General features: G+C 35.9%; 5 protein-coding genes and 3 long non-coding RNA genes across 11 annotated transcripts; 7 read left to right on the forward strand and 1 right to left on the reverse strand.

Moving 5' to 3' along the window:
- The first annotated feature begins 350 nt into the window (after positions 1-350).
- LOC145897162 (uncharacterized) lies at positions 351-3048 on the forward strand. 2 transcript variants are annotated; one of them, XM_082985348.1, is made up of 5 exons: positions 354-1151; positions 1207-1275; positions 1542-1922; positions 2572-2636; positions 2820-3048. In XM_082985348.1, the coding sequence occupies exons 1-4, from the start codon at positions 783-785 to the stop codon at positions 2596-2598; spliced, it is 846 nt and encodes a 281-aa protein (XP_082841474.1). In that variant the 5' UTR covers positions 354-782; the 3' UTR covers positions 2599-2636; positions 2820-3048. The 2 variants fall into 2 exon arrangements, with proteins under 2 accessions (XP_082841473.1, XP_082841474.1); XM_082985347.1 differs by lacking the exon at positions 2572-2636 and having other exon boundaries at positions 351-1151.
- A 688-nt stretch (positions 3049-3736) lies between these two features.
- LOC145897165 (uncharacterized) lies at positions 3737-6028 on the forward strand. Of its 2 annotated transcripts, XM_082985353.1 has the most exons (4): positions 3737-4130; positions 4186-4254; positions 4522-4902; positions 5552-6028. In XM_082985353.1, the coding sequence occupies exons 1-4, from the start codon at positions 4047-4049 to the stop codon at positions 5576-5578; spliced, it is 561 nt and encodes a 186-aa protein (XP_082841479.1). In that variant the 5' UTR covers positions 3737-4046; the 3' UTR covers positions 5579-6028. The 2 variants fall into 2 exon arrangements, with proteins under 2 accessions (XP_082841479.1, XP_082841478.1); XM_082985352.1 differs by lacking the exon at positions 5552-6028 and having other exon boundaries at positions 4522-5538.
- Positions 6029-8784: 2756 nt separating this feature from the next.
- On the forward strand, positions 8785-9796 carry LOC145899254 (uncharacterized). The gene is made up of 3 exons (XR_014402476.1): positions 8785-8966; positions 9063-9363; positions 9427-9796. It is a non-coding gene; the product is annotated as an uncharacterized LOC145899254 (long non-coding RNA).
- Positions 9797-10420: 624 nt separating this feature from the next.
- On the forward strand, positions 10421-13025 carry LOC145897164 (uncharacterized). The gene is made up of 4 exons (XM_082985351.1): positions 10421-10574; positions 10969-11034; positions 11453-12040; positions 12340-13025. The coding sequence occupies exons 1-4, from the start codon at positions 10497-10499 to the stop codon at positions 12544-12546; spliced, it is 939 nt and encodes a 312-aa protein (XP_082841477.1). The 5' UTR covers positions 10421-10496; the 3' UTR covers positions 12547-13025.
- Positions 12875-25963, reverse strand: LOC145897169 (uncharacterized). Its single transcript, XR_014402368.1, has 5 exons — positions 25724-25963; positions 22883-22966; positions 20079-20162; positions 13136-13272; positions 12875-12989 (listed from the first exon to the last, which is right to left on the reverse strand). It is a non-coding gene; the product is annotated as an uncharacterized LOC145897169 (long non-coding RNA).
- LOC145897168 (uncharacterized) lies at positions 18137-19829 on the forward strand. Of its 2 annotated transcripts, XR_014402366.1 has the most exons (4): positions 18137-18580; positions 18635-18703; positions 18964-19306; positions 19728-19829. It is a non-coding gene; the product is annotated as an uncharacterized LOC145897168 (long non-coding RNA). The 2 variants fall into 2 exon arrangements; XR_014402367.1 differs by lacking the exon at positions 19728-19829 and having other exon boundaries at positions 18964-19419.
- Positions 21278-23130, forward strand: LOC145897167 (uncharacterized). The gene is made up of 4 exons (XM_082985355.1): positions 21278-21357; positions 21413-21481; positions 21730-22110; positions 22533-23130. Exons 1-4 carry the CDS (start codon positions 21325-21327, stop codon positions 22557-22559), a joined length of 510 nt encoding a protein of 169 aa, XP_082841481.1. The 5' UTR covers positions 21278-21324; the 3' UTR covers positions 22560-23130.
- On the forward strand, positions 23903-25972 carry LOC145897166 (uncharacterized). The gene is made up of 4 exons (XM_082985354.1): positions 23903-24163; positions 24218-24286; positions 24570-24950; positions 25373-25972. Exons 1-4 carry the CDS (start codon positions 24131-24133, stop codon positions 25397-25399), a joined length of 510 nt encoding a protein of 169 aa, XP_082841480.1. The 5' UTR covers positions 23903-24130; the 3' UTR covers positions 25400-25972.
- Positions 25973-26304: the final 332 nt, after the last annotated feature.

A 26304-nucleotide genomic window follows, 5' to 3' on the forward strand; every position in this document is an offset into this window, starting at 1 on the left:
GGTCCGTACTGCAGCTTGACACATTGCTAATGATGACGTCGCTGCTGTGCTTCCATGCTGTTGTCACGTGACATGCCTCTGGCTTGTTGCTGCTGCTGTTTCCCTTCTGCCTGCTCAGTCCTTTATTACCCCGACGCTTTTCTTGCATGCGCTCATTGTAGTACTGATGATGAACGCAGTCAGTGTTCGAAACGTTTACTAATGGTTAACAGCATTTTAGCTTTGGCTTTCATTTTCAAAGTTATCAACTCCAAATATTTTGCACCCACAGTCGTCTTTTATTTCGGTTTTACATCGATCGAAGGCACCTATATCATAATATTATGTGCTGTAACATACGTCACAGAAACCAGTGCTTGTATTGCGTAATGTTTGCGTGTGTAACATATGTCACAGAAACCAGTGCTTGTATTGCGTAATGTTTGCGTGTGTAACATACGTCACAGAAACCAGTGCTTGTATTGCGTAATGTTTGCGTGTGTAACATACGTCACAGAGGCCAGCGCTTATATATAAATTCATCGAATGTTCTCGAGTAAAGTAAGTCATTTAACATCCTGTTTACCACATAAAATGTTCTCCTATACTTATGTCACATCACACCTATGTTCTTGTGTTATATTACAAGCGCCTCATGAAATCACGTGACATTATTGACCAATCAGCTCTCATAATGGAAAGCATTAAAGAGCTCAGTTCTTACCTGAAAATTCAGTCAAGTCAAGTTTAGTCTTCGCCATTCTATTTGCTGGCATCCTAACAACGTTGTATTGAAAGCTGTAATGTACCGTCTTAATGAAGAAGATAACAGAAATGAATACAATTATTTGGGAAGAGATCTTGTTTCTGGGTGCATTATAGAACGGGGCAGAAGCAGGTTTAACCATCAAAGCTCAGGCCATCGAGACACTGTTAATTATAAAAAAACGGCATTAAAACCAATAAACTTCTCAATAAAACACGCACTTAACACAATAGCATCGGTATTTGATTTGAGTCATCGGGCTTTTAAAAAACGAAGTGATATTGGTGTTGACAATAAAAGCACACAACTACGTTTAACATATATGTGGTTAAATGTAGATTTTTTGCTAAACACCAACAAGTTTTGTGCAAAAATGGAAAGCTTAACAACTCAGGGATTATCACAGGTGAGGCATTCTAAACAAACTATCGCAACTTAGTAATGCTATTACTTATATACAGGGTGATTCTCAAGGTATTAATATGGCTGTCGCCTCTCAGGAGGGACGTCCGAAAAATAATAAACTCCAGGTAATAAATTTTGCAGTGACATAATTTTTTTAAATTTGCACATAGGATTACATTGAAAAATACATAAGGCATAGTTACTACTAGGATAAATAATTGAAATCTTTTCAAATGTAAAATCACCATATAACCCCACAATATCTTGATGTAAATTGTAAAAACATATTTGTTTTTTTATTCACAAACTCAATGAAAATTGGTTTGCTTGGGTTTAAGGGTTTGTCAAGGTTTAGCATTTGACATAGCCATCTTCACACTTTTCTATGTAGGTGGCTTTGCTTCACCACAAAGATGATAATGGACATGCAGATGAAATAAAGCAAGAATTGGAAAACAGCAAAAAATTTGCCAACTGGAACATTGTTTTGGAAAAAGATTTTGTTCCAGCTGGCGGTGATGCAAAAGTTAAAGCCATTATTCCACTCATTGACGAGAGTGATTGCATCCTTTTGCTTGTAACTAAACACTCGAGAAATGATCGTTATTCAGATCATCATGCAGTAGTAGCTCAACACCTGTCTATAGAACAAAACAAAACGATTTTTGCAGTTCAGGTACCTGATGATAATCAGCAGTTACCAAAGGAACTTGCTGCTTATAAATCAGCACTCAAGGGAATGGATCTTGTGAAAAAGTTAGAAAAAGCTTGTGTAAGTAGTTTAATTGTGACCAGTTTAAACATATAAAACTGACAAGTAGGATTAAGGACTTTGTGCATCTGAAGCATAAAGCATATACTTGGCCTCATATATACCTGGATTATTTCATTCCGGGTTTTACTTTGTCTGTTATCCATAGAAAATCTGTAGCATGTCCTTTTACCACTACAATTTGTATTAACTCTGAGGCCCTGCTAAATGTGATCATATGAGGATATGCAATTAAACTTCAATATGAAACAAATCATTAAAATTTATTCATCAGGATAAATGTTTAAAACAAAGGTGACAACATATCAAAATATGTGGCCAACATACTAATTTAAATACCAAGTATTGTTACTATTGTCATTAACAATTAGGTAATATAATACAAGGGGTGTTGTTTTCTTTTGCATTGTAAACTATTTCAACATAAATTGCCATGTAATTTATACTGTACTAATTACAAGCAGAGCTAAAAATCATTGGATAGGATGTAACATTTGTAACAATACGAATATAAGTTATTGTACAACTGCACACATACAAAGTTCAAAATTGTTGGCCAATTACTCTAAAACTCTATTGAGGTTAGCGCATAACACAACCAGTAACATGCAAAAAGCCCTTTAATAATACTTTAAAATTTTCATTGTAGGATAACCATACTTGGGATATATGTTAGCTGCAGCTGGAAGTGGAATTGAAAAAATAAACAAAATTGTAGGCTATACTTTTTCTGTACGATAATTATAGAATTGCTGTTATCGACTTGATTTTGTTGCAATGTTTTGTCGTTTGTACAATTATCTTTACATCAAGCTTCAAAATATGTAACAACTTAAAAAGCATATCCTCAATACCCTTACTTCAGCCTGTGGATCATGATTTAAAGTTCTTTTCCAGTGTTCAGGAAGGAACTTTGCTGTGTTTTGCTTCAGCTCCTTGTCACCTTTGAAAAGCATAACATTTGTTTTTATCCCAAAAGCAACCTACAAGCATCCAATACACATTGAAAACTATGTTCAAAATTAATTTCACCACTTTCTCTCTGAATATTGTGCACTTTTTGAAACTAAAATTTTCCACAAAATGCTTTCATAGTGTGAATAAATACCGTTATCATGAGATTTTATTGTTGATTGTGTCTTTGATTCAAACACTATATTGTAGTTAGAAAAATTAGTTCTTTTGCAAGAAGAACCACGATGCATAAGCATTTATAATCTTACTGTATAAAAAGCAGTAAATCTTAAACAGGGTTTCACAAGATACCCTGGAATTCAACACTGCAAATATTTGGACCCCTAACATTGGTCAAAATGAAATCGCTTATTCCTAAAAATCTCAATATTGTGATGCCAGGGTGAAACATGATGATACATTTAATATTTTTTTATTATGTGCTGTAACATACGTCACAGAAACCAGTGCTTGTATTGCGTAATGTTTGCGTGTGTAACATATGTCACAGAAACCAGTGCTTGTATTGCGTAATGTTTGCGTGTGTAACATACGTCACAGAAACCAGTGCTTGTATTGCGTAATGTTTGCGTGTGTAACATACGTCACAGAGGCCAGCGCTTATATATAAATTCATCGAATGTTCTCGAGTAAAGTAAGTCATTTAACATCCTGTTTACCACATAAAATGTTCTCCTATGCTTATGTCACATCACACCTATGTTCTTGTGTTATATTACAAGCGCCTCATGAAATCACGTGACATTATTGACCAATCAGCTCTCATAATGGAAAGCATTAAGGAGCTCAGTTTTTACCTGAAAATTCAGTCAAGTCAAGTTTAGTCTTCGCCATTCTATTTGCTGGCATCCTATCAACGTTGTAATGTACCGTCTTAATTAAGAAGATAACAGAAATGAATACAATTATTTGGGAAGAGATCTTGTTTCTGGGTGCTTTATAGAACGGGGCAGAAGCAGGTTTAACCATCAAAGCTCAGGCCATCGAGACACTGTTAATTATAAAAAAACGGCATTAAAACCAATAAACTTCTCAATAAAACACGCACTTAACACAATAGCATCGGTATTTGATTTGAGTCATCGGGCTTTTAAAAAACGAAGTGATATTGGTGTTGACAATAAAAGCACACAACTACGTTTAACATATATGTGGTTAAATGTAGATTTTTTGCTAAACACCAACAAGTTTTGTGCAAAAATGGAAAGCTTAACAACTCAGGGATTATCACAGGTGAGGCATTCTAAACAAACTATCGCAACTTAGTAATGCTATTACTTATATACAGGGTGATTCTCAAGGTATTAATATGCCTGTCGCCTCTCAGGAGGGACGTCCGAAAAATAATAAACTCCAGGTAATAAATTTTGCAGTGACATAATTTTTTTAAATTTGCACATAGGATTACATTGAAAAATACATAAGGCATAGTTACTACTAGGATAAATAATTGAAATCTTTTCAAATGTAAAATCACCATATAACCCCACAATATCTTAATGTAAATTGTAAAAACATATTTGTTTTTTTATTCACAAACTCAATGAAAATTGGTTTGCTTGGGTTTAAGAGTTTTGTCAATGTTGAGCATTTAACATAGCCACCTTCACACTTTTCTATGTAGGTGGCTTTGCTTCACCACAAAGATGATAATGGACATGCAGATGAAATAAAGCAAGAATTGGAAAACAGCAAAAAATTTGCCAACTGGAACATTGTTTTGGAAAAAGATTTTGTTCCAGCTGGCGGTGATGCAAAAGTTAAAGCCATTATTCCACTCATTGACGAGAGTGATTGCATCCTTTTGCTTGTAACTAAACACTCGAGAAATGATCGTTATTCAGATCATCATGCAGTAGTAGCTCAACACCTGTCTATAGAACAAAACAAAACGATTTTTGCAGTTCAGGTACCTGATGATAATCAGCAGTTACCAAAGGAACTTGCTGCTTATAAATCAGCACTCAAGGGAATGGATCTTGTGAAAAAGTTAGAAAAAGCTTGTGTAAGTAGTTTAATTGTGACCAGTTTAAACATATAAAACTGACAAGTAGGATTAAGGACTTTGTGCATCTGAAGCATAAAGCATATACTTGGCCTCATATATACCTGGATTATTTCATTCCGGGTTTTACTTTGTCTGTTATCCATAGAAAATCTGTAGCATGTCCTTTTACCACTACAATTTGTATTAACTCTGAGGCCCTGCTAAATGTGATCATATGAGGATATGCAATTAAACTTCAATATGAAACAAATCATTAAAATTTATTCATCAGGATAAATGTTTAAAACAAAGGTGACAACATATCAAAATATGTGGCCAACATACTAATTTAAATACCAAGTATTGTTACTATTGTCATTAACAATTGGGTAATATAATACAAGGGGTGTTGTTTTCTTTTGCATTGTAAACTATTTCAACATAAATTGCCATGTAATTTATACTGTACTAATTACAAGCAGAGCTAAAAATCATTGGATAGGATGTAACATTTGTAACAATACGAATATAAGTTATTGTACAACTGCACACATACAAAGTTCAAAATTGTTGGCCAATTACTCTAAAACTCTATTGAGGTTAGCGCATAACACAACCAGTAACATGCAAAAAGCCCTTTAATAATACTCTAAAATTTTCATTGTAGGATAACCATACTTGGGATATATGTTAGCTGCAGCTGGAAGTGGAATTGAAAAAATAAACAAAATTGTATACTTTTTCTGTACGATAATTATAGAATTGCTGTTATCGACTTGATTTTGTTGCAATGTTTTGTCGTTTGTACAATTATCTTTACATCAAGCATCAAAATATGTAACAACTTAAAAAGCATATCCTCAATACCCTTACTTCAGCCTGTGGATCATGATTTAAAGTTTTTTTCCAGTGTTCAGGAAGCAACTTTGCTGTGTTTTGCTTCAGCTCCTTGTCACCTTTGAAAAGCATAACATTTGTTTTTATCCCAAAAGCAACCTACAAGCATCCAATACACATTGAAAACTATGTTCAAAATTAATTTCACCACTTTCTATCTGAATATTGTGCACTTTTTGAAACTAAAATTTTCCACAAAATGCTTTCATAGTGTGAATGAATACAGTTATCATGAGCTTTTATTGTTGATTGTGTCTTTGATTCAAACACTATATTGTAGTTAGAAAAATTAGTTCTTTTGCAAGAAGAACCACGATGCATAAGCATTTATAATCTTACTGTATAAAAAGCAGTAAATCTTAAACAGGGTTTCACAAGATACCCTGGAATTCAACACTGCAAATATTTGGACCCCTAACATTGGTCAAAATGAAATCGCTTATTCCTAAAAATCTCAATATTGTGATGCCAGGGTGAAACATGATGATACATTTAATATTTTTTTTCGAAATCAACTTTTTTCCAACTCCACTTGTTGTGTGTGATGTAGGTGACTTTTAATTTAAATTAAAAGTTTCACATTTAAATTACAATACAAACGCCTGGAAGGGGCATATGTAGGGTAGAATAAAAAGTGATTAGGGAATAAATAAAGGACAAAATAATCTAAACAAATGATGTGCTTGGTATGGGTACTACACAAAACTGTTTTTGCAAGGAAAAGGACCAAATTAACAACTGAAAAAAGGCAAGAAAGGGAACTTCAGACAAGTGTTTACACCTTACAGAGGCATCAAAGAACATACCTAAAGTGTATGTGTAGATTTGTATTCGAACTGTATTCAAAGCAAGATGTAGAAAAAGGTAGAAGATTTAAAGGAGAATTTGTAAAGCACACTGGGGTGGAACTCTGCTTTTTATCAAAATTACTTCCCCTCACCTAGTTAACAAAGAGTTAAGAAGATTGAAATTTTCGCCAATATTGTGAGTTTCATCTGGATTCTTGTAAAATTTATTAGACATAAATGAATAAAAATTCAAAAACACAATTTTGAACCTGTAACAGACCACAATGTAAGAACAATGGCACCATTGACCAACAACCCAAGACTGTAGTTTGTAATTGCCAGCAGTGGCGGATCAAGGGGGGGTGTTTTGGTGTCAGAACACGCCCCCCAGCATTTTGGCATGTTGTTTTGTGGGGTGTGATAGTGCGGTTAATTTTCCGCTACGCAGGAACGAACACTACGGTCAAATGTTCGTCTCCGCTGTTTCTTTGTTTCTCGGTCGCGCGCCCTGCATTCACGCGGCGATGACCGCTTTTGAAACAATCGTTTGTTGTGCCGTTGGTCAATAACCCGTCAACAATATCATTTTTGAAAGCGCAACCTTATAAATTTATTCATTGATGCTACAATTTCCACACAGAAGCCGCACTCTGTAAGAGTTGTAATTGTTAGACAAAATTGCCTCAAAATAAATGTAGCTAAACGAGTATTTTGTATTTTGTCTGTTTTTTTTTTATATATATTTCGCAAATTATCTACTGCTAAAACATCGATGTGTATTTGGTGGCGCAAGACCATGTCCTAGACCATTACAGATTTGTTTTCAGAACGGGGGGGGGGGTTGAAAATATTTGGGAATTCCCTAATTTTCCGCTGAACAGTAAGGTTGATTGTGGCCGAGCATTGCAAAATACGAACGCCAGTGTTGGGGCGAATCGTCACATAAACGGTGGCTTCCTGGCTTTCGCAATTGCGTAACACTGTGGAACACTCGATGCAAGTTTTTGCGGTAGTGCTTGCGCCGTAGTTTCATTACCACGACTTTGAAAGAAAGGTTAAGGTTTAAATGTAGGTGTTATCTAAAAGGAATTAAATGTGAGCTTACGTTATCAAGAAAACATACAAATAAAAACTATGTTGCGTGCGGTGGCCTTATATTCCTCTTTGCACCTATGCGAGCGCTAACAGTTGTTTTTAACATGCGTAATATTGGCAATGCGTTCAACAACTAAACTGGTTTCCACCGAGATTTGGACAAAAAATTACAGCATGATAAATGTCCGAAAAACAATTGTAACCGCATCTAACGGATTCATTAATTAGGTACCGAAACCGAACACCCCCCTCATATTTTTTCTAGATCCGCCACTGATCACATGTGCCCTCCCAAAGGACATAAAGGTCGTGACCGTCGGTGTGCCAAGGTAAAAGTCGTGACCAAAAAAGTTAAGGAGTAGGTAAGAAAAAGTTAAGGACCCTGTGGCAGACTTTCTGTTAAGGGCCCTGTGGAAATTTTTCGAATCTCGTTCAGACTTCCTGGATGGAATTAGCAGTGGCGTACTTTGGATTACGTAAAGAAGGAAGCATATACTATATCCCCTTTTCCCTATAAAATGCGTTTCCACGTGAAACCGCACGAATGTTTGCAGGGACACGGGTCATGTACCATTTTTCGTTTATTTAAGGGCGAAAAGTCTTTTTTGGGATCTATGCTGTTGCAATGACATGCGGTTACCCTGTAAGTCAAGTCAAATAGTTAAGTTGTTAAACACGTTGCAAATGATATGCAAGTACAATTTAAAATGTACAAATTTTATTTGTATGTTTTCCTGATGTTGTAACCGCAAATTAAATACCTTTCTTGGTTACAAATATATTCAACACCTCTCTTTCAAAATAATAGTAATAAAGCTACGGCGCAAGTACTTGCGCAAAATCACGCTTTTGAGTTGTCCGTAGGCCGTAGCTTAGGACTTCACTCTAAAAAAACTTCGCTCATTTCTTCTCTCCGGCGGGAGGCAGCGAGCGAAATTCCCGCCACTCGCTTCAGGACAAGCGAAGCTTTCGCTCAACCCTTTTTTCTCGCATCGAAATAGGAGAACCTTTGTCTCTTTTTTAAAATCGCGCGCTCCGCAGCCGGCAACGTGATTGGCTGGCGCAAAAGAGGAGATCGAAATTGAATTTCGCCATTCACAACATATTTATTGCGCGAAAACTGCGGGATATGATTTTTGAAGGCCCGAGCATTATCAGTAAGTTGGACGACTGTTGATAGCGTAGGCTAGTCCATTTGAAACGTCGAAGGCAGAGATTTAGTATTGATTTAGTATTGAAGAGCTGCTACCGTTTTGAAGGATAAACAGTAAATTGACGATACTATGGAGAAGGAATTGAGAAGTAAGTTAATGTGTTATTTTGTATTAATAAATTATAATTAATCAGTTCAATAAAGATGGTCATCATTTATTATTTGCTGTAATATTTTGTTTGCAGCTATCCTTCCAAACTACTTAAAATTGAACCTGCAAAGTCAATGGCAAGAAGTTTTACAGCTTTGATGGGCAAAGTCAAGAATACAAAGGGCTATTTAAGTGTACTATAAATGCTGAACTTATTCTTTATCTTATATATATTTTAACATACATGCAGGAACATTATTGTGACGACAACATTCCACTTATGTACCGTGCCATAAGTGCAACATTTGATTACATAAGAATGGATATCTGACAGGATCACCCTTTCATATCATCTGTTGTGCTCAAATACCCAGGATTTGTTGATGTTGATCAAGGTGAATTGGTGTATATGTCTTGTTTATCAAGCTACTAACCATGCATTTTTTATGTTCAACCAGATCTTGAAAGAGTATTATTGGTAAAAGCCACATGCGAACAGAATTAAGAATGTTGGTCCAACAATCCTGCCAAAGTATGGGGTTGAGGAAAAAGGCAGGCGTCAACATGGCCAAATATGCTTTGAACAAGTCCAAAGAGCTGTATGAATGGACCATACACCAGTGGGAGTTGGATGTGACATTCTCTTGGCGTTTGAAACACTTTTAGCCCTATTTTGTTTTTTTAATGTTGAATACTAACCACATTTTGCAACATTTTTGAGGTTAATTGCCTTGATATGAAAGCTAAGGGTGCAGTCCACTCTTTCAGTGTTATAATGTGATGTGTAATAACTGTATGTTCATTTATATTTACGAAAAATAAAACAGGATGTGAAAAAATGTGCATGTTGGGTGCAAAGTGAATCATTCAATAGCTTAAACGAATGATTGAAGCAATCGCCGAAAACGCAGCAATTTAGTCATTCAATCACTCAAAACAGTGAGCGAAGTTGTTCGCTCATTTCAAACGAGCTTTTGTTTCACTCGCAGAATTTTTCGCTCAAATTTCGCTCATTTTTTTTTATGTGACGATTCGCGCTAACACAGGCGTACGTATTTCGCAATGCTCAATTATAATTAACCTTTAATGCAGAGCGAAAAATCTGGGAATTCTCACAATAATTTTCTAACCTCCCTTCAAAATCCCAGTTACGCCTATGGGTGTTACATCTGGGCTACTGAGTAGCATGGTTCCTTGCGCACCTGCTAAACTTTATTGCCTTTGATTAACAGTTGAACTACGATTTAACTTATATCAAGATAAGTAAAAATTGTATAATTACGACCGTTAAGACCATTTGCGCTGTAGGTAATTCAAACAACAGCAAAGAATAGAACAAGGACTGTAGGAAATTAATTGATATTACTCATGGAACCGATAATGAAATGACGTCATTTAGTTCCTCTGTGGAATCGTTAGTTAAACCATTACAACACTTGTTACAGTAAACCACTGACGTTTGAATAATAATGTTGTGCCTTTTTCCAATAAAGGTACTTTTAGAAGCGTTTTAGTTAAATAGGCAATCATGGGTGATAATGTACCCCTTAATATCCAAGGACGCACAGGGAGCAATGCGAATGAGCACAATGAAGCAATCCCTATTGTAAGCATTTGTTGACTTGCCGTTTTGGGGATTACAACAATAAAGTATTTAAACTGATATGTATTTTGAATGGCAACAGCTTCTGCATATTAGAAAGTTTGTTACTTGCACAGAAGATTTTTTTGGCAATTCTTGACTGTACGGACAATGTTTTACATATATATTTTGGACTGCCATCGACTTGAAACCAAAAACAAGGTTGACTGAAGAGAAATCGAACCTAAATTGCATGATGGATATTTCAATTGGATAAGTCATGATGCAAAACGACAAACAAACTGCCAGTCATAAACAAAGACAAATTTAAGAAATAAAGATGCTCATGCATTATATTTTACATTTTTGCCAATTTGGCCATTGGTCTACTACACTCATTTTGAAACATATTTTGTAGGTGTCTGCAGACGCAAATGCTTTCCTGGGGAGACCAGATTCGTCTTACAGGACAAGTAAAGACAAGGTAGGCTAACATACAAAGTATTGGACTGTGAAACAGAACAGACCAAAAATACAGCAAATCTTAACAAATATCAATGGTTGTTAAAATGTTGGCATAACTACCTTCTTAGTGGCACAACAAATTTTTAAAATCTAAAAAATGTTTGATATGCACATTTTAAAAAACTCTCCCTCGTGCATATAAACATTTACACATTTAAGAGATAAAGAACAGGGATATGCATTCTTATATGCAAGCATTTTCTACATAAAAACATGCCTTTTGCACAACACAAAATGTTGGTTTTGCTGCAAGTTGCACAGTCTGATAAAGAATATAAATTACATTGTGCTGATTTATACTTAGAACACTATCATGTTAAAGATATCATTTAGCAAACAAAAAGCATTCACATATGCGCTACAATATATATTTGCAGATTTGCATTGGAATTTTGTATTTGAAGCAAGACGCTGAAATAGCTAAAAGATTCAAAACAGAATTTGAGAATCATCCTAGGGTAAAAGCTCTGCTCTTTCATCATGATTACTGCCCCCCACCTGGTGAACCACATGTTGATGAGATTGAAGATTTTGGTCAGTATTGTGATGGCTTCATTTGGATAGCCACAGATAATTCCGTAAAGGATTACGAAATGGGTCACCACAGAGCATATTGTCACCACAAAGCCCTGAAAGACAAGTACAAAATATTTCTTTGTGGAATTCCAGCAGAAAACCTAACTGTCAAGCTTCCGGGGACATTAGAAGCATATACAGCCATCACAGAAGATGAACGTTTTCCCAAAAGAGTAGCCAACACAGTTGAATACTTAAGCACTAAGATACCTGCTCAAGAGCAAACAAGTCCTTTTATGCAACAGCCTATAGGAGGAGCCGAAGAAACAACCAATACATGGTCTGCTCAAGCCTCCAACAACCATCAAAATTTAAATGATACACCCTCAAAAGCTGAAACTCAAACAGTCGATGTCACAATATTACATTCTAACCTTGGAAATGTGCAGGTATTTTTGTGGTTAGGTAGGCCTGTCTTGATCTGCTTTCAAAAAAGGCATCATCACACTTTGCTTCAAAAACACTCCGTTTAAAAAAAAGTTGCCCTATTTGATTGAATGGCAACCATAGAGAATGTTCCGTAAAAAGATATCTTTCTTATCATTGCCCCCAAAATATAGTGTTATGACTTACCTTAGCTTTTTGCAAGCATTTACTTACATTCACCATAGTGTTAATTTGTCCATGTTTAAATGAAAAACAAAATTTACAGCCTGATATTTAGCTTTGTTCCATTCTGTTGTAACAGATTGGAGGAGAATCTATTCACTCACTGACTGACAGACAAACCAAGACAAATATTACTTACGGTGCAAAAGAAACAGGACACCCTGCAAAGGAAAAACAGGAAACAGGCATGTCTGGATCCGATCAAACAAATTTGGGTGACAGGGAAACACTGCCCAAACCAGATGGCTCTGAGTCACATCCTGATAAATTTCAATTACATTCCTAAACAATTATTTTATTTGAGAATTGTTGTACTTCAACCGCTGCAGATTTTGTGCAGACAAACTGACATTTTTCATGTACTAATCCATCAGCTGATTGTTATTGCGCAGATTGCAGATAAAATTATGAAAATCCTATGCGCATGTCATTCTTTTTAATGAGATATATACTTAATCATGTGTATTGTATGATTTGCAAAATTTCTCACCATTATAGAGTTGTTATTTTTTATGCATTTAAAACAACCGATTGTTTTTAGCATATGTAAGATGCGTCTGTACAGGCTTTTGTGTTTATATACATACCACAAGTCTGCTTTTTGATCTTTGTGACAAGTAATTACCTATGTATTTGAGTTCCTTGTTTTCTGGATTGAAATTAATTTGTCAAGTTCTTCACTTGTATTTTCCAGTTTGTAAAATTAGTTCAAATTGTTGAAACATTTTTCTGTACAGAGGGAAACACCCTTATTACAAATGAAGAAACCTATGAACATGTAGTATTAGCTACCACTCAAAAATATCACTAACTTTCTCCGAAAACTACGGAAACGTTCAGTACATCGCACATGTATTAGGCTATCACTTTCTTACCTTGTTTCTGGTTTGTATTCAGTGCCTTTAGCCCATCTCACATCATCCAATAGGTACTCCAGGTTTGCTTTGAAGGACGCATATTGGTATTTCTATGAAAATTAGTTTTGGTCCTGGGAAATACCCACCATGTAGACCTGTGTCACAATGCAAAGTCATGCATCACCAAGCAAAGCAGTGACGCAATTAAGTTAAATTTACGGTTGAATGAGCGCACATGTGTGTGCTGTTGTCATGGCGAATTTTAGGGTGTTTGGGGCAGTTTTAGTGGGGTTTTGGGCTATTCCAATTAGGTAGTAACTTGCTGGTGGGTGCTGCTGAAAATTATGTTGAAAATGGAGCAAAAAAATCAGGCTGTATTTGTGGAAAAATGAATCGTTTAAGTGTCCAATCATTTGTGATTTTATGAAAGATCCATTTCATATCTACAAAGTTTGATCGAATTTAGTCTCCGAAAAAAATGGTTTAGCCACCCCCCCAGGGCCATTTGCCCCCCTGGTTACTCAGTATTTTGGTTAAAAGAGCAACAAAAAATGGAACTGGATTTTGCAGAAAAATGAATCGTTCAACTACCCACTCATTTGCATTTTTTGCGATGGCATCAAATTTAATTGCTGAAAAAGTGTCAAAGCCCTCCCCCAAGGGCTGGGTATACCCCCCTGTTGGTCATATGATCTTCCAGGAGGCCCAACAAGTCCTTGCTCTGTACAGTCTCATCCAGGAGCAAATTTTTTTTTCAACTTTGTAGAATTTTAGGTCCCTATGTAAGTCACAAGACCCATCAACTGTCATTGGGAAACAAGCGGAACAGTCGCTAGATGCATTACAGCCGAGGGCCTTGAACACAGGATTTCTCCAATGTAATACCCCTATAGGTCCTGAAGATATTCAAACGTTCTGTTTTCAACATTTGCATGGTCATTTTTCTGGCAGCAGCCTAACACACCAGAGCTGACCATCGAACTACATTGTTTCGCTGTCACGCACTATCGACGTTTGTTTTCTCCAAATCGTTAAAATTTTAATAAACTTTGATACAAACAACAATATTGCCAAATTGCTTTTCATTTGTTGGCTTTAGCTTTAGTTTACAGAAAATGGTTCGCCGCTTGCCTTCCATTTTGTTTTGTGCTGTGCTCTACCATCACTTCAAGAAAATGTTACTCCCAGAAACTGTTTAAAGCGCTAATCTAATTTTTGTTCTTGCTGAAATTAGTTGCAATTGTCAAACACTTCTTCTTGCCATAATAATAATGATTTAATATCAGCTCCTCTTTTCTTGTTTTCTTTATTCTCCTGAAGAATCTCTGTCACGCATGATTTCCAGGAGAATAAATGCGACGTTTTGCATACTCTTAGAGCACAGAATACTCTTATGGTAGTGCAACGGCTCCTCTTATCTTTATTTCTTTATTCTCTTAGAGAAATTTCGCCACGCACGACTCTCAGAAGAACAACTGCGACTTTTTGCATGCAGAGAGCATAGAATACTAAACTCGCAAATAATTTAAAATTGGCTTTATCGTTGGTTAAGTTTAAAAAGAAGTTTTTAGTATGTTAAAATTAGTATTTTAAAAATACAAATAATTCATATCCGTTGGCGTAGACAATGTTATTCCGAAGAATTTTTTGAACACCATGTGCAACTTTGTTTTTATTTTGAAGTATTCGTCCGCATGCCTGTGCTGACGTGATTGAATTATGACGCAAAGCTTTTAATTGTAGCGGAAAGAAACTCCTGCACCATAGCTTATTTATGGAGATGAAATGTTATGTCAGCATGCAGAAGCTCCATCATATGCTTTATTTCCACTTCATAATCTACGAAGTGTCCTATTCACGGCACGGCGTCATACAGTTGCATTATCAACTGATGTGTAACAAAGAAAGCCGCCAACGGGCAGACAACTTATTTACGCATTGTTTACGTAAAAAAGGACTGTAGACAATCATGGCGGCAAGAATCTCCATACAGTGCGTCAAGATATTCTGATGGTTGCAGCTGATCAGATAAATATTTCGCTTACAAATCACAATCACGAAGCGAGGTGTAGAAACATATTTAATCTGTAAAATAGGTCAAGTTCCTAGATTCTACAAAAGCGCAAAATCAGATAATGTCATAATATCGTCATTCGACATTGGACGTGTTATTGATGACCCTATAACCGATCACCACGGGCGAATTAAGGTTTTGGTCTCCTTCAGTATGCTTTGAATGGTCATTTTCAATTCCCATGAAAGACAACATAATATTTAACTGGCAAAGAAGATTATTTGGCCAACCACCTATTGGCAGATTTCAACACGGAATAAAAAGATATGGTTAAGCAACTGCGTGCAAACAGACAGGTTGGCAATTTTCCTCAGCAATTCAAGTCCGCGTATGAAGAGATGCGAAAGCAAAATCGCAATTGCTCAAAGTGGATTATCAAAGCGCTTGAACACCTTGCTTGGCTAGAATTGGCGTCCAAACTTCGAAAAAAGAAAACTAGTAGGATCGATGTGAATGTTGCAAGATCGGCGTAACCGATACGTTAGGCTAAATTGAGTAATTACAGTAATTCAATTTATGGACTTTGGAAGATAACAATAGCGTTGGTCTGTTCGAGGTACTGTATACCAGTAACTTAACATTTATTCACGCCGCCCGTGTCGAACAGTGGCGTCGCGTGTCGAATACTTAGGAATGGCGACAAAGGCATAAATCGACACCCCACAGTATTAGCTTTGTTCAAGCCCATTAGATGATCTTTTATTTAGGAAATGATATACATTATCGGAGTATTTTCCCACTATGTGATTTTTTATCTTGAGATATAACGATTATTGGCCCCCTGGTCGGACAATATTTTAGCTGAAAAGGCTGCAAAATATGTAAGTTGGTTTTGCAAAAAAAATAAATCACAAAAACCTCATCCAATTTGTAATTTAATGTTGGCCCCAACCCTTTTCTTCGCAATGGCAAAAAAAATTGTCACGGGAAACTTGCTTTGGTTGCCCCCTGGGACTGTTTTTGCTATCCTATAGGACATAAGATCCTCCTGGAGGCTCCTCAGATCCTTGCTGTGTCTTGTCCGATGCAGCTGCAATCATTTTTTTTCTCTTTAAATAGTACCAATAGATCTTCATTGGTCACCGACCACAGGAATTGTTGTGGGCAAACAAGCAAATCACTCAGTATGGGTATTAATGTTCATGGGTTTTATTTAAAGAGAGATGAACCGTTTAAGGACACAGTCATTTGTGGTTTCATGAAAGATCAATCCCTCATCTACGCATTCTGGTCAAAATTGGTAGCAGGTGGATTTTTGACCCAAAGTCCATATCTCCACCACAAAATAGCACCAAGTTAAGTGAATAATTGCCTAAGCAAACCCTCCAGGGCTGTTTAAAACACGCAGTTCCTGTTCCGCAACACTGGAGCAAATCGCAATAAAGTGCGTGATTTGTGGCTTGATTATATTCTATTGGTGCACTTTAAACAGTCATAGAACGACCAACGAGACGCTGGTCGACAACACTTTTTTCCAGTCGACAAAACTTTAAACGCTCATAACTTTGCAGTTTCTCAATGGATTTCGATGATTTTTGTACAGGTTGCATGGAATGGCATCTAGTAGGAGTGTGTAAGGTTGTTGGTTCAAAAGGATTTCATCGGCATACGTTTGTGCAAGGTTTTATGGCCGAAATGTGTTCGATTCGCGTGCTGCTCTATAGCGTTCACGGTCGCAAGGGGGGTATGGTTACTATTTGTCCAATAAAAGAAGGTTCTTGTTTTTTTAGAAGGCCAAATTTGATTTTATTCGATATAGCAGGAGTGTGTAAGGTTGTTGGTTCAAAAGGATTTCATCGGCATACGTTTGTGCAAGGTTTTATGGCCAAAATGTGTTCGATTCGCCTGCTGCTCTGTGAAATGTGTTCAAAACATGGGAAAATAAGGGGGTATGGTTTTTGTTTTGCAAATTTGACAATGTTCTTGTTTTTTTAGAAGGTCAAATTTGGTGTTATTTGATAAAATGAAGGCAAAAGAAGATTTGTTTCAAAGGATTTCAACGGCAAACGTCGTTGCTTAGAGTTATGCCATAATACGCATATGATATTCATAACAGATTATGAATATGTATTTTTTCATCATTTTGATATTGTAAGAAAGATTAGCCTACGAACTTTTACGTGTAAAAAAAATCATGTTGCTACCTCGTAGGGCGGCCGAGTAACCCACGTTCAAAGTTTTGTGACCTGGCGATTTTTTTTTGTCAACTAACATCCCTCTGGTCGTCTCGTTCAGGGTTGCCAGGGTGGCGGTATTCCCGCCCAATTGGGCTGGTTTTCAACATCGAGTTGCGGGTTATTTTTACGAGTTGCGGGTTGCGGTTTATTGGGCGGGTTTGCCAATGACATTTTCAATCCCTATAATCACGCATTCTGGCACTAATGTCTCATACCAAGAGTAAACCAATGCGTTCATTTCCCGACAAACGAAACAATCGTACGGCGCAGAGAGTAATAATGCGTTCAGAGAAACACGCAGTGGGTGGGAGGGTGCGACAGAAACTTGAACCATGCAACTGGAGTCGTTTTTGCAAAGCAGCAATGGTGCGGAGAAAATGTTATTTTAGCAAACAAATCAAAAAAATATAGTAACCAATGAACTAAGGATTGCTTGAGGAAACAATGCAGTCAAGAGGTCTTTCGTAGTGTGTAAATTTTTTTGCAATAATGCTTGCAGCTTCCACGTTTGATCGCTTTACGCACGCGTATGACGAAACTACGGAATACAGATGTACGAGATTTGTAGTTGAAAAAAGACATGCTTGCGTTTTTTAAAGTTGTTAGTTTCAGTTATATTAAGAATCAAATTCATCAAATATTGCAATGTTTTTGCTATGTATTAATGCTCCTTGCAATTAAGGAAAACGTGATAGGTGGCGCCATGGTCAGAACCAAATGTGAAAAAACGTAACCGCTGTAGGTTAAAGCTACCGAGTGCGACAATTCACTGAGAGTTGTCGATTTCAAGCTAAGGCAGAGTAAAATTGGGCTGGTTTTGGGCTTGTTTCAGAAATTTCTTGTTTGGGCGGTTTTTGGGCTTGTTTTGACAAGGCGTTGGGCGGATTTAGAAAATTTTACCTGGCAACACTGGTCTCGTTGGTCATAGAACGTGGGTGGTGCATAGGTTAGTTATAAAAAAAACGGCACTTAATTGGTTGGAGAGTTACCGCACTTAAATCAATAATCTTTTTTACAAAACACGCTGTCAAAACAATGGCATCGCTATTTTTATTTGGGTCATCGGGCTTTAAAAAAAATAATGTGATATTGATTTTGACAATAAAATCACCCAACTAGGTTTAACGTGTATGTGGTTATGTAGATTTTTTGTTAAAAGCCAACTAGTTTTGTGCAGAAATGGGAAGCTTAACAACTCAGGAAATCTCACAGGTGAGGCATTCTAAAACACTATAACAGCTTAGTAATGACATTACTTTTGTACAGGGTGATGCTGAAATTATTAATTGGACTGTCAACTCACAGGGGGGACGTACGAAAAATAACAAACTCCAGGTAATGAATTTTGTAGTGGCATAATTTTCACAAATCACACATAGGATTACATTGAAAATACATGAAGCATAGTTACTACTAAGATAAATAATTATATCTTTTCAAATGTAAAAACACCATATAACCCTACAATATCTTGATGTAAATTGTAAAAACATATTTTTTTTAATTTACAAACTCAATGAAAATGGTTTACTTGGGTTTAAGGGTTTGTCAAGGTTTAGCATTTAACATAGCCACCTTCACACTTTTCTATATAGGTGGCTTTGCTTCACCACAAAGATGATAATGGACATGCAGATCAAATAAAGCAAGAATTGGAAAACAGCAATAAATTTGACAACTGCAACATTGTTTTGGAAAAAGATTTTGTTTCAGCTGGCGGGGATGCAAAAGTTAAAGCCATTATTCCACTCATTCACTCAAAATGATGGTTATTCACAACATCATGAAGCAATAGCTCAACACCAGTCTCTTACAGAAAAGAAAAAGATTTTCGCAGTTCAGGTACCTGATGATAATCAGCAGTTACCAGTCGAACTTGCTGCTTACGAAACAGCAGTCATGGGAAAGGATCTTGTGGAAAAGTTAAGAAAAGCTTGTGTAAGTAGTTTAATTGTGGCCAGTTGAAACATACAAAACTGAAAGGTTTATAACTCTAAACTTTGCTGTAAGTAGGATCAAGAACTTTGTGCGCCTAAAGCCTAAAGCATATACTTTGCCTCAAATATACATAGATTATTCCGGGTTTTACTTTGTCTGACATCCTAGAAAATCTGTAGCATGTGCTTTTACCGATACAATTTGTATTAACTCTTGAGGCCAATTACAAGCACAGCTAAAAATCATTGGGTAGGATACGTAACATTTGTAACAACACCAATATGAGCTATTGTACAATTGCAGACATACAAAGTCCAAAAATTGTTGGTCAATTACATTAAAGCTCTATTGACGTTAGCGCTTAACACAACTAGTATAATGTGAAATGCCCGTTAATAATACTCTGAAACTTTCTTTGTAGACAAACCAGACTTTGGATACATGTTAGCTGCAGCTGGAAGTGGAATTGGCAAAATAAATAAAATTGTATAGTTTTTCTGTTGGATAATTGAAGAATTTGTTGAATGCATAAGTTCTTGCCGAAACGTTTTTTAAACATGACAATGTTAATAACAGTATGGGCCAGTCTTTTTATTCTCAGAATTATGAGTAAATCCGTGATTTGTGTTCCTATGACTGTATATGTTGTAAATATTTTGCATTTATATCTACATTAAGCATCATTAGTGACAAAGTATGCAACTTGTAGGTGACACTATTGTTTACTGCTCATTTTCAAAACAAAAAAAAAGTACATCCTCAATATCCTTACTTTAGCCTGGGGATCCTGATTTAAAGATTTTTCTAGTGTTCAGGGAGCAACTTTGCTGTTTTGTTTGCTTCAGCCCTCAGCCACCTTTAAAAAGCAAAACATTTGTTTTTTGCCCAAAGCAAACTACAAGCATCTAATGCACATTGAAAACTATGTTCAAAATTCAATTCACCACTATTTATCTGAATAATGTGCACCTTTTGCAACTATTATGCTTTTTACAGTGTGAATAAAACACAATTATCATGAGCTTTTATTGTAGTTTGTGTCTCTGAACCAATCACTGTATTGTAGTTAGGAAATAAGTTTTTTTTTTGGCACATTACAATCAGAAGGAGAAACATGATGCATTATCATCATGCGCGTATCCAGGATTTTTTTAAGGGGGGGTCCAAACTTTTTTGGGAACTCTCTGATTTTCAGGTGTAAAACAATGCGCTCATTTTCCGTCAAACAACACAATCGTAGGGTGCAGGGAGTAATAATTAATGCTTTCAGAGAAACTCGCAGTGGGCGGGTGGGTGCGACGAAAAATTGAACAAAATCATCACTGCAGTCGTTCAACTTTTTTTTTTGCAAAAGGCATTTTAGAAAAACAAAATTAGGTAATCCAATGGAGCAAGGAATGCTGGAGGCTACAATGCATGCAAGAGATTTTTCATACAGCGAGAAATTATGTTGCAATAACTCCTTACTCATAGCTTCCACGTTTGATCGCTTTACACACGAAAATACAGATATACAAGGTTTATTGGAAAATGATGTGTTGATTGTTTGCAAAGTTGATTTTTTGAGGTTGTTGGTTTCTGTTATGCCTTAAATTCTTTGAATTTTTGTACAATTTAAAAAAAAAAATTTTAAATCTTTTTCTTCTTGCATTAGATCAAAATCTGAAAGGTGGCGCCATAACCATGATAGTTCAAGCATTGCACAATCCCATGTCGAATTACAGCAACGGTTTTTGGGCTACTTCTGGACAGGCGTTGGGCGGTTTTGGAAAATTTAACCTGGCAACACTACTTTGGTGTTTCAAACGCATACGTTGGTAATAAAAAACGGCATTTAAACCAATAATCTTTTGAATAAAACACGCTGTTAACACAATGGCATCTGTATTTTTATTTGGGTAATCAGGCTTTTAAAAAATAATGCGATATGGATTTTGACAATAAAATCACACCACTACGTTTAATGTATGTAGTTGCATGTAGGTTTTTTGTTAAAAGTCAACTAGTTTTGTGCAGAAATGGGAAGCTTAACAACTCAGGGAATCTCACAGGTGAGGCATTCTAAAAAAACTATGACAGCTTAGTAATGTCATTACTTATGTACAGGGTGATGCTGAAGGTATTAATAGGGCTGTCGCCTGTCAGGAGGGACGTCCGAAAAATAATAAACTGCAGGTAAAGAATTTTGTAGAGACATAATTTTCATAATTCACACATAGGATTACATTGAAAATACATGAAGCATAGTTACTACTAAGATAAATAATTATATCTTTTCAAATGTAAAAACACCATATAACCCTACAATATCTTGATGTAAATTGTAAAAACATATTTTTTTAATTTACAAACTCAATGAAAATGGTTTACTTGGGTTTAAGGGTTTGCATTTAACATAGCCATCTTCACACTTTTCTATGTAGGTGGCTGTGCTTCACCACAAAGAAGATAATGACCATGCAGATAAAATAAAGCAAGAATTGGAAAACAGCAATAAATTTGACAACTGCAACATTGTTTTGGAAAAAGATTTTGTTCCAGCTGGCGGGGATGCAAAAGTTAAAGCCATTATTCCACTCATTAAGGAGAGTGAATGCATCCTTTTGCTTGTAACTAAACACTCGGAAAATGATGGTTATTCACAACATCATGAAGCAATAGCTCAACACCATTCAATTACAGAAAAGAAAAAGATTTTCGCAGTTCAGGTACCTGATGATAATCAGCAGTTACCGATCGAACTTGCTGCTTACGAAACAGCAGTCATGGGAGAGGATCTTGTGGAAAAGTTAAGAAAAGCTTGTGTAAGTAGTTTGATTGTGGCCAGTTTAAACATACAAAACTGAAAGGTTTATAACTCTAAACTTTGCTGTAAGTAGGATCAAGAACTTTGTGCGTCTAAAGCCTAAAGCATATACTTTGCCTCAAATATACATAGATTATTTTGGGTTTTACTTTGTCTGACATCCATAGAAAATCTGTAGCATGTGCTTTTACCGATACAATTTGTATTAACTCTTGAGGCCAATTACAAGCACAGCTAAAAATCATTGGGTAGGATACGTAACATTTGTAACAACACCAATATGAGCTATTGTACAACTGCAGACAAACAAAGTCCAAAAATTGTTGGTCAATTATATTAAAACTCTATTGAGGTTAGCGCTTAACACAACTAGTATAATGTGAAATGCCAGTTAATAATACTCTGAAACTTTCTTTGTAGACAAAACAGATTTTGGATATATGTTAGCTGCAGCTGGAAGTGGAATTGAAAAAATAAATAAAATTGAAAAGTTTTTCTGTTGGATAATTGAAGAATTTGTTTGATGCACAAGTTCTTGCTGAAACGTTTTTCAAACATGACAATGTTAATAACAGTATGGGCCAGTCTTTTTGTTCTCAGAATTATGAGCAAATCCGTGATTTGTGTTCCTATGACTGTATTTGTTGTAAATATTTTGCATTTACGTTTACATGAAGCATCATTAGTGACAAAGTATGCAACTTGTAGGTGACACTATTGTTTACTGCTTATGTTTAAAATTAAACAAAGTACATCCTCAATACCCTTACTTTAGCCAGGGGATCCTGATTTAAAGATTTTTCTAGTGTTCAGGGAGCAACGTTGCTGTTTTGTTTGCTTCAGCCCTTAGCCACCTTTAAAAAGCAAAACATTTGTTTTTTGCCCAAAGCGAACTACAAGCATCTAATGCACAAAGAAAACTATGTTCAAAACTCAATTCACCACTATTTATCTGAATAATGTGCACCTTTTGCAACTATTATGCTTTTACAGTGTGAATAAAACACAATTATCATGAGCTTTTATTGTTGTTTGTGTCTTTGAACCAATCACTGTATTGTAGTTAGGGAAATAAGTTTTTTTTGGCACATTACAATCAGAAGGAGAAACATGATGCATTATCATCATGCGCGTATCCAGGATTTTTTTAAGGGGGGGTCCAAACTTTTGGGGGAACTCCCTGATTTTCAGGTGTAAAACAATGCGGTCATTTTCCGTCAAACAACACAATCGTACGGAGCAGGGAGTAATAATTAATGCATCCAGAGAAACTCGCAGTGGGCGGGTGGGTGCGACGAAAATATGAAACAAAATCATCACTGCAGTCGTTGAACTGTTTTTTTTTTCAAAAGGCATTTTAGAAAAACAAAATTAGGTAATCCAATGGAGCAAGGAATGCTGGAGGCTACAATGCATGCAAGAGATTTTTCATACAGCAAAAAATATGTTGCAATAACTCCTTACTCATAGCTTCCACGTTTGATCGCTTTACACACAAAAATACAGATATACGAGGTTTATTGTAATATGATGTGTTGATTGTTTGCAAATAATTGATTTTTTGAGGTTGTTGGTTTGTGTTATGCCTTAAATTCTTTAAATTTTTGTACAATGTTGAAAAAAATATTTTCAAATATTTTTCTTCTTGCATTAGATCAAAATCTGATAGGTGGCGCCATAACCATAATAGTTCAAGCATTGCACAATCCCATGTCGAATTAAAGCAACGGTTTTTGGGCTACTTCTGGACAGGCGTTGGGCGTTTTTGGAAAATTTAACCTGGCAACACTACTTTGGTGTTTCAAACGCATACGTTGGTTATAAAAAACGGCATTTAAACGAATAATCTTTTTAATAAAACAAGCTGTTAACACAATGGCATCTGTATTTTGATTTGGGTTATCAGGCTTTTAAAAAATAATGTGATATGGATTTTGACAATAAAAGCACACCACTCTTTTTAACGTATGTAGTTGCATGTAGATTTTTTGTTAAAAGTCAACTAGTTTTGTGCAGAAATGGGAAGCTTAACAACTCAGGGAATCTCACAGGTGAGGCATTCTAAAAAACTATGACAGCTTAGTAATGTCATTACTTATGTACAGGGTGATGCTGAAGGTATTAATAGGGCTGTCGCCTGTCAGGAGGGACGTCCGAAAAATAATAAACTGCAGGTAAAGAATTTTGTGGAGACATAATTTTCATAATTCACACATAGGATTACATTGAAAATACAAACCTTGACAAACCCTTAAACTCAAGCATAGTTACTACTAAGATAAATAATTAAATCTTTTCAAATGTAAAAACACCATACAACCCTACAATATCTTAATGTAAATTGTAAAAACATATTTTTTTTTTATTCACAAACTCAATGAAAATTGGTTTGCTTGAGTTTAAGGGTTTGTCAAGGTTTAGCATTTAACATAGCCACCTTCACACTTTTCTATATAGGTGGCTTTGCTTCACCACAAAGATGATAATGGACATGCAGATCAAATAAAGCAAGAATTGGAAAACAGCAATAAATTTGACGACTGCAACATTGTTTTGGAAAAAGATTTTGTTCCAGCTGGCGGGGATGCAAAAGTTAAAGCCATTATTCCACTCATTAAGGAGAGTGAATGCATCCTTTTGCTTGTAACTAAACACTCGGAAAATGATGGTTATTCACAACATCATGAAGCAATAGCTCAACACCAGTCTCTTACAGAAAAGAAAAAGATTTTCGCAGTTCAGGTACCTGATGATAATCAGCAGTTACCGATCGAACTTGCTGCTTACGAAACAGCAGTCATGGGAGAGGATCTTGTGGAAAAGTTAAGAAAAGCTTGTGTAAGTAGTTTGATTGTGGCCAGTTTAAACATACAAAACTGAAAGGTTTATAACTCTAAACTTTGCTGTAAGTAGGATCAAGAACTTTGTGCGTCTAAAGTCTAAAGCATATACTTTGCCTCAAATATACATAGATTATTTTGGGTTTTACTTTGTCTGACATCCATAGAAAATCTGTAGCATGTGCTTTTACCGATACAATTTGTATTAACTCTTGAGGCCAATTACAAGCACAGATAAAAATCATTGGGTAGGATACGTAACATTTGTAACAACACCAATATGAGCTATTGTACAACTGCAGACATACAAAGTCCAAAAATTGTTGGTCAATTACATTAAAGCTCTATTGAGGTTAGCGCTTAACACAACTAGTATAATGTGAAATGCCCGTTAATAATACTCTGAAACTTTCTTTGTAGACAAACCAGATTTTGGATACATGTTAGCTGCAGCTGGAAGTGGAATTGGCAAAATAAATAAAATTGTATAGTTTTTCTGTTGGATAATTGAAGAATTTGTTGGATGCATAAGTTCTTGCCGAAACGTTTTTTAAACATGACAATGTTAATAACAGTATGGGCCAGTCTTTTTATTCTCAGAATTATGAGTAAATCCGTGATTTGTGTTCCTATGACTGTATATGTTGTAAATATTTTGCATTTATATCTACATTAAGCATCATTAGTGACAAAGTATGCAACTTGTAGGTGACACTATTGTTTACTGCTCATTTTCAAAACAAAAAAAAAGTACATCCTCAATATCCTTACTTTAGCCTGGGGATCCTGATTTAAAGATTTTTCTAGTGTTCAGGGAGCAACTTTGCTGTTTTGTTTGCTTCAGCCCTCAGCCACCTTTAAAAAGCAAAACATTTGTTTTTTGCCCAAAGCAAACTACAAGCATCTAATGCACATTGAAAACTATGTTCAAAATTCAATTCACCACTATTTATCTGAATAATGTGCACCTTTTGCAACTATTATGCTTTTTACAGTGTGAATAAAACAAAATTATCATGAGCTTTTATTGTAGTTTGTGTTTTTGAACCAATCACTGTATTGTAGTTAGGAAATAAGTTTTTTTTGGCACATTACAATTAGAAGGAGAAAAATGATGCATTATCATCATGCGCGTATCGAGGATTTTTGAAGAGGGGCTCCAAACTTTTTGGGGAATTCCCCGATTTTCAGGTGTAAACGAAGGTTAAGAATCGCAAAATACGAACGACAGTGTTGGCGCAAATCGTCACATAAACGGTGGCTTCCTGGCTTGCGCAATGGTGTAATGCTATGGAACACTCGATACGAGTTTTTGCGGTAGTGCTTACACCGTAGTTTTATTACTACTACTT

This window comes from Ascidia mentula, chromosome 4 (assembly GCF_947561715.1).
Source record: "Ascidia mentula chromosome 4, kaAscMent1.1, whole genome shotgun sequence".
NCBI lineage: Eukaryota > Metazoa > Chordata > Ascidiacea > Phlebobranchia > Ascidiidae > Ascidia > Ascidia mentula.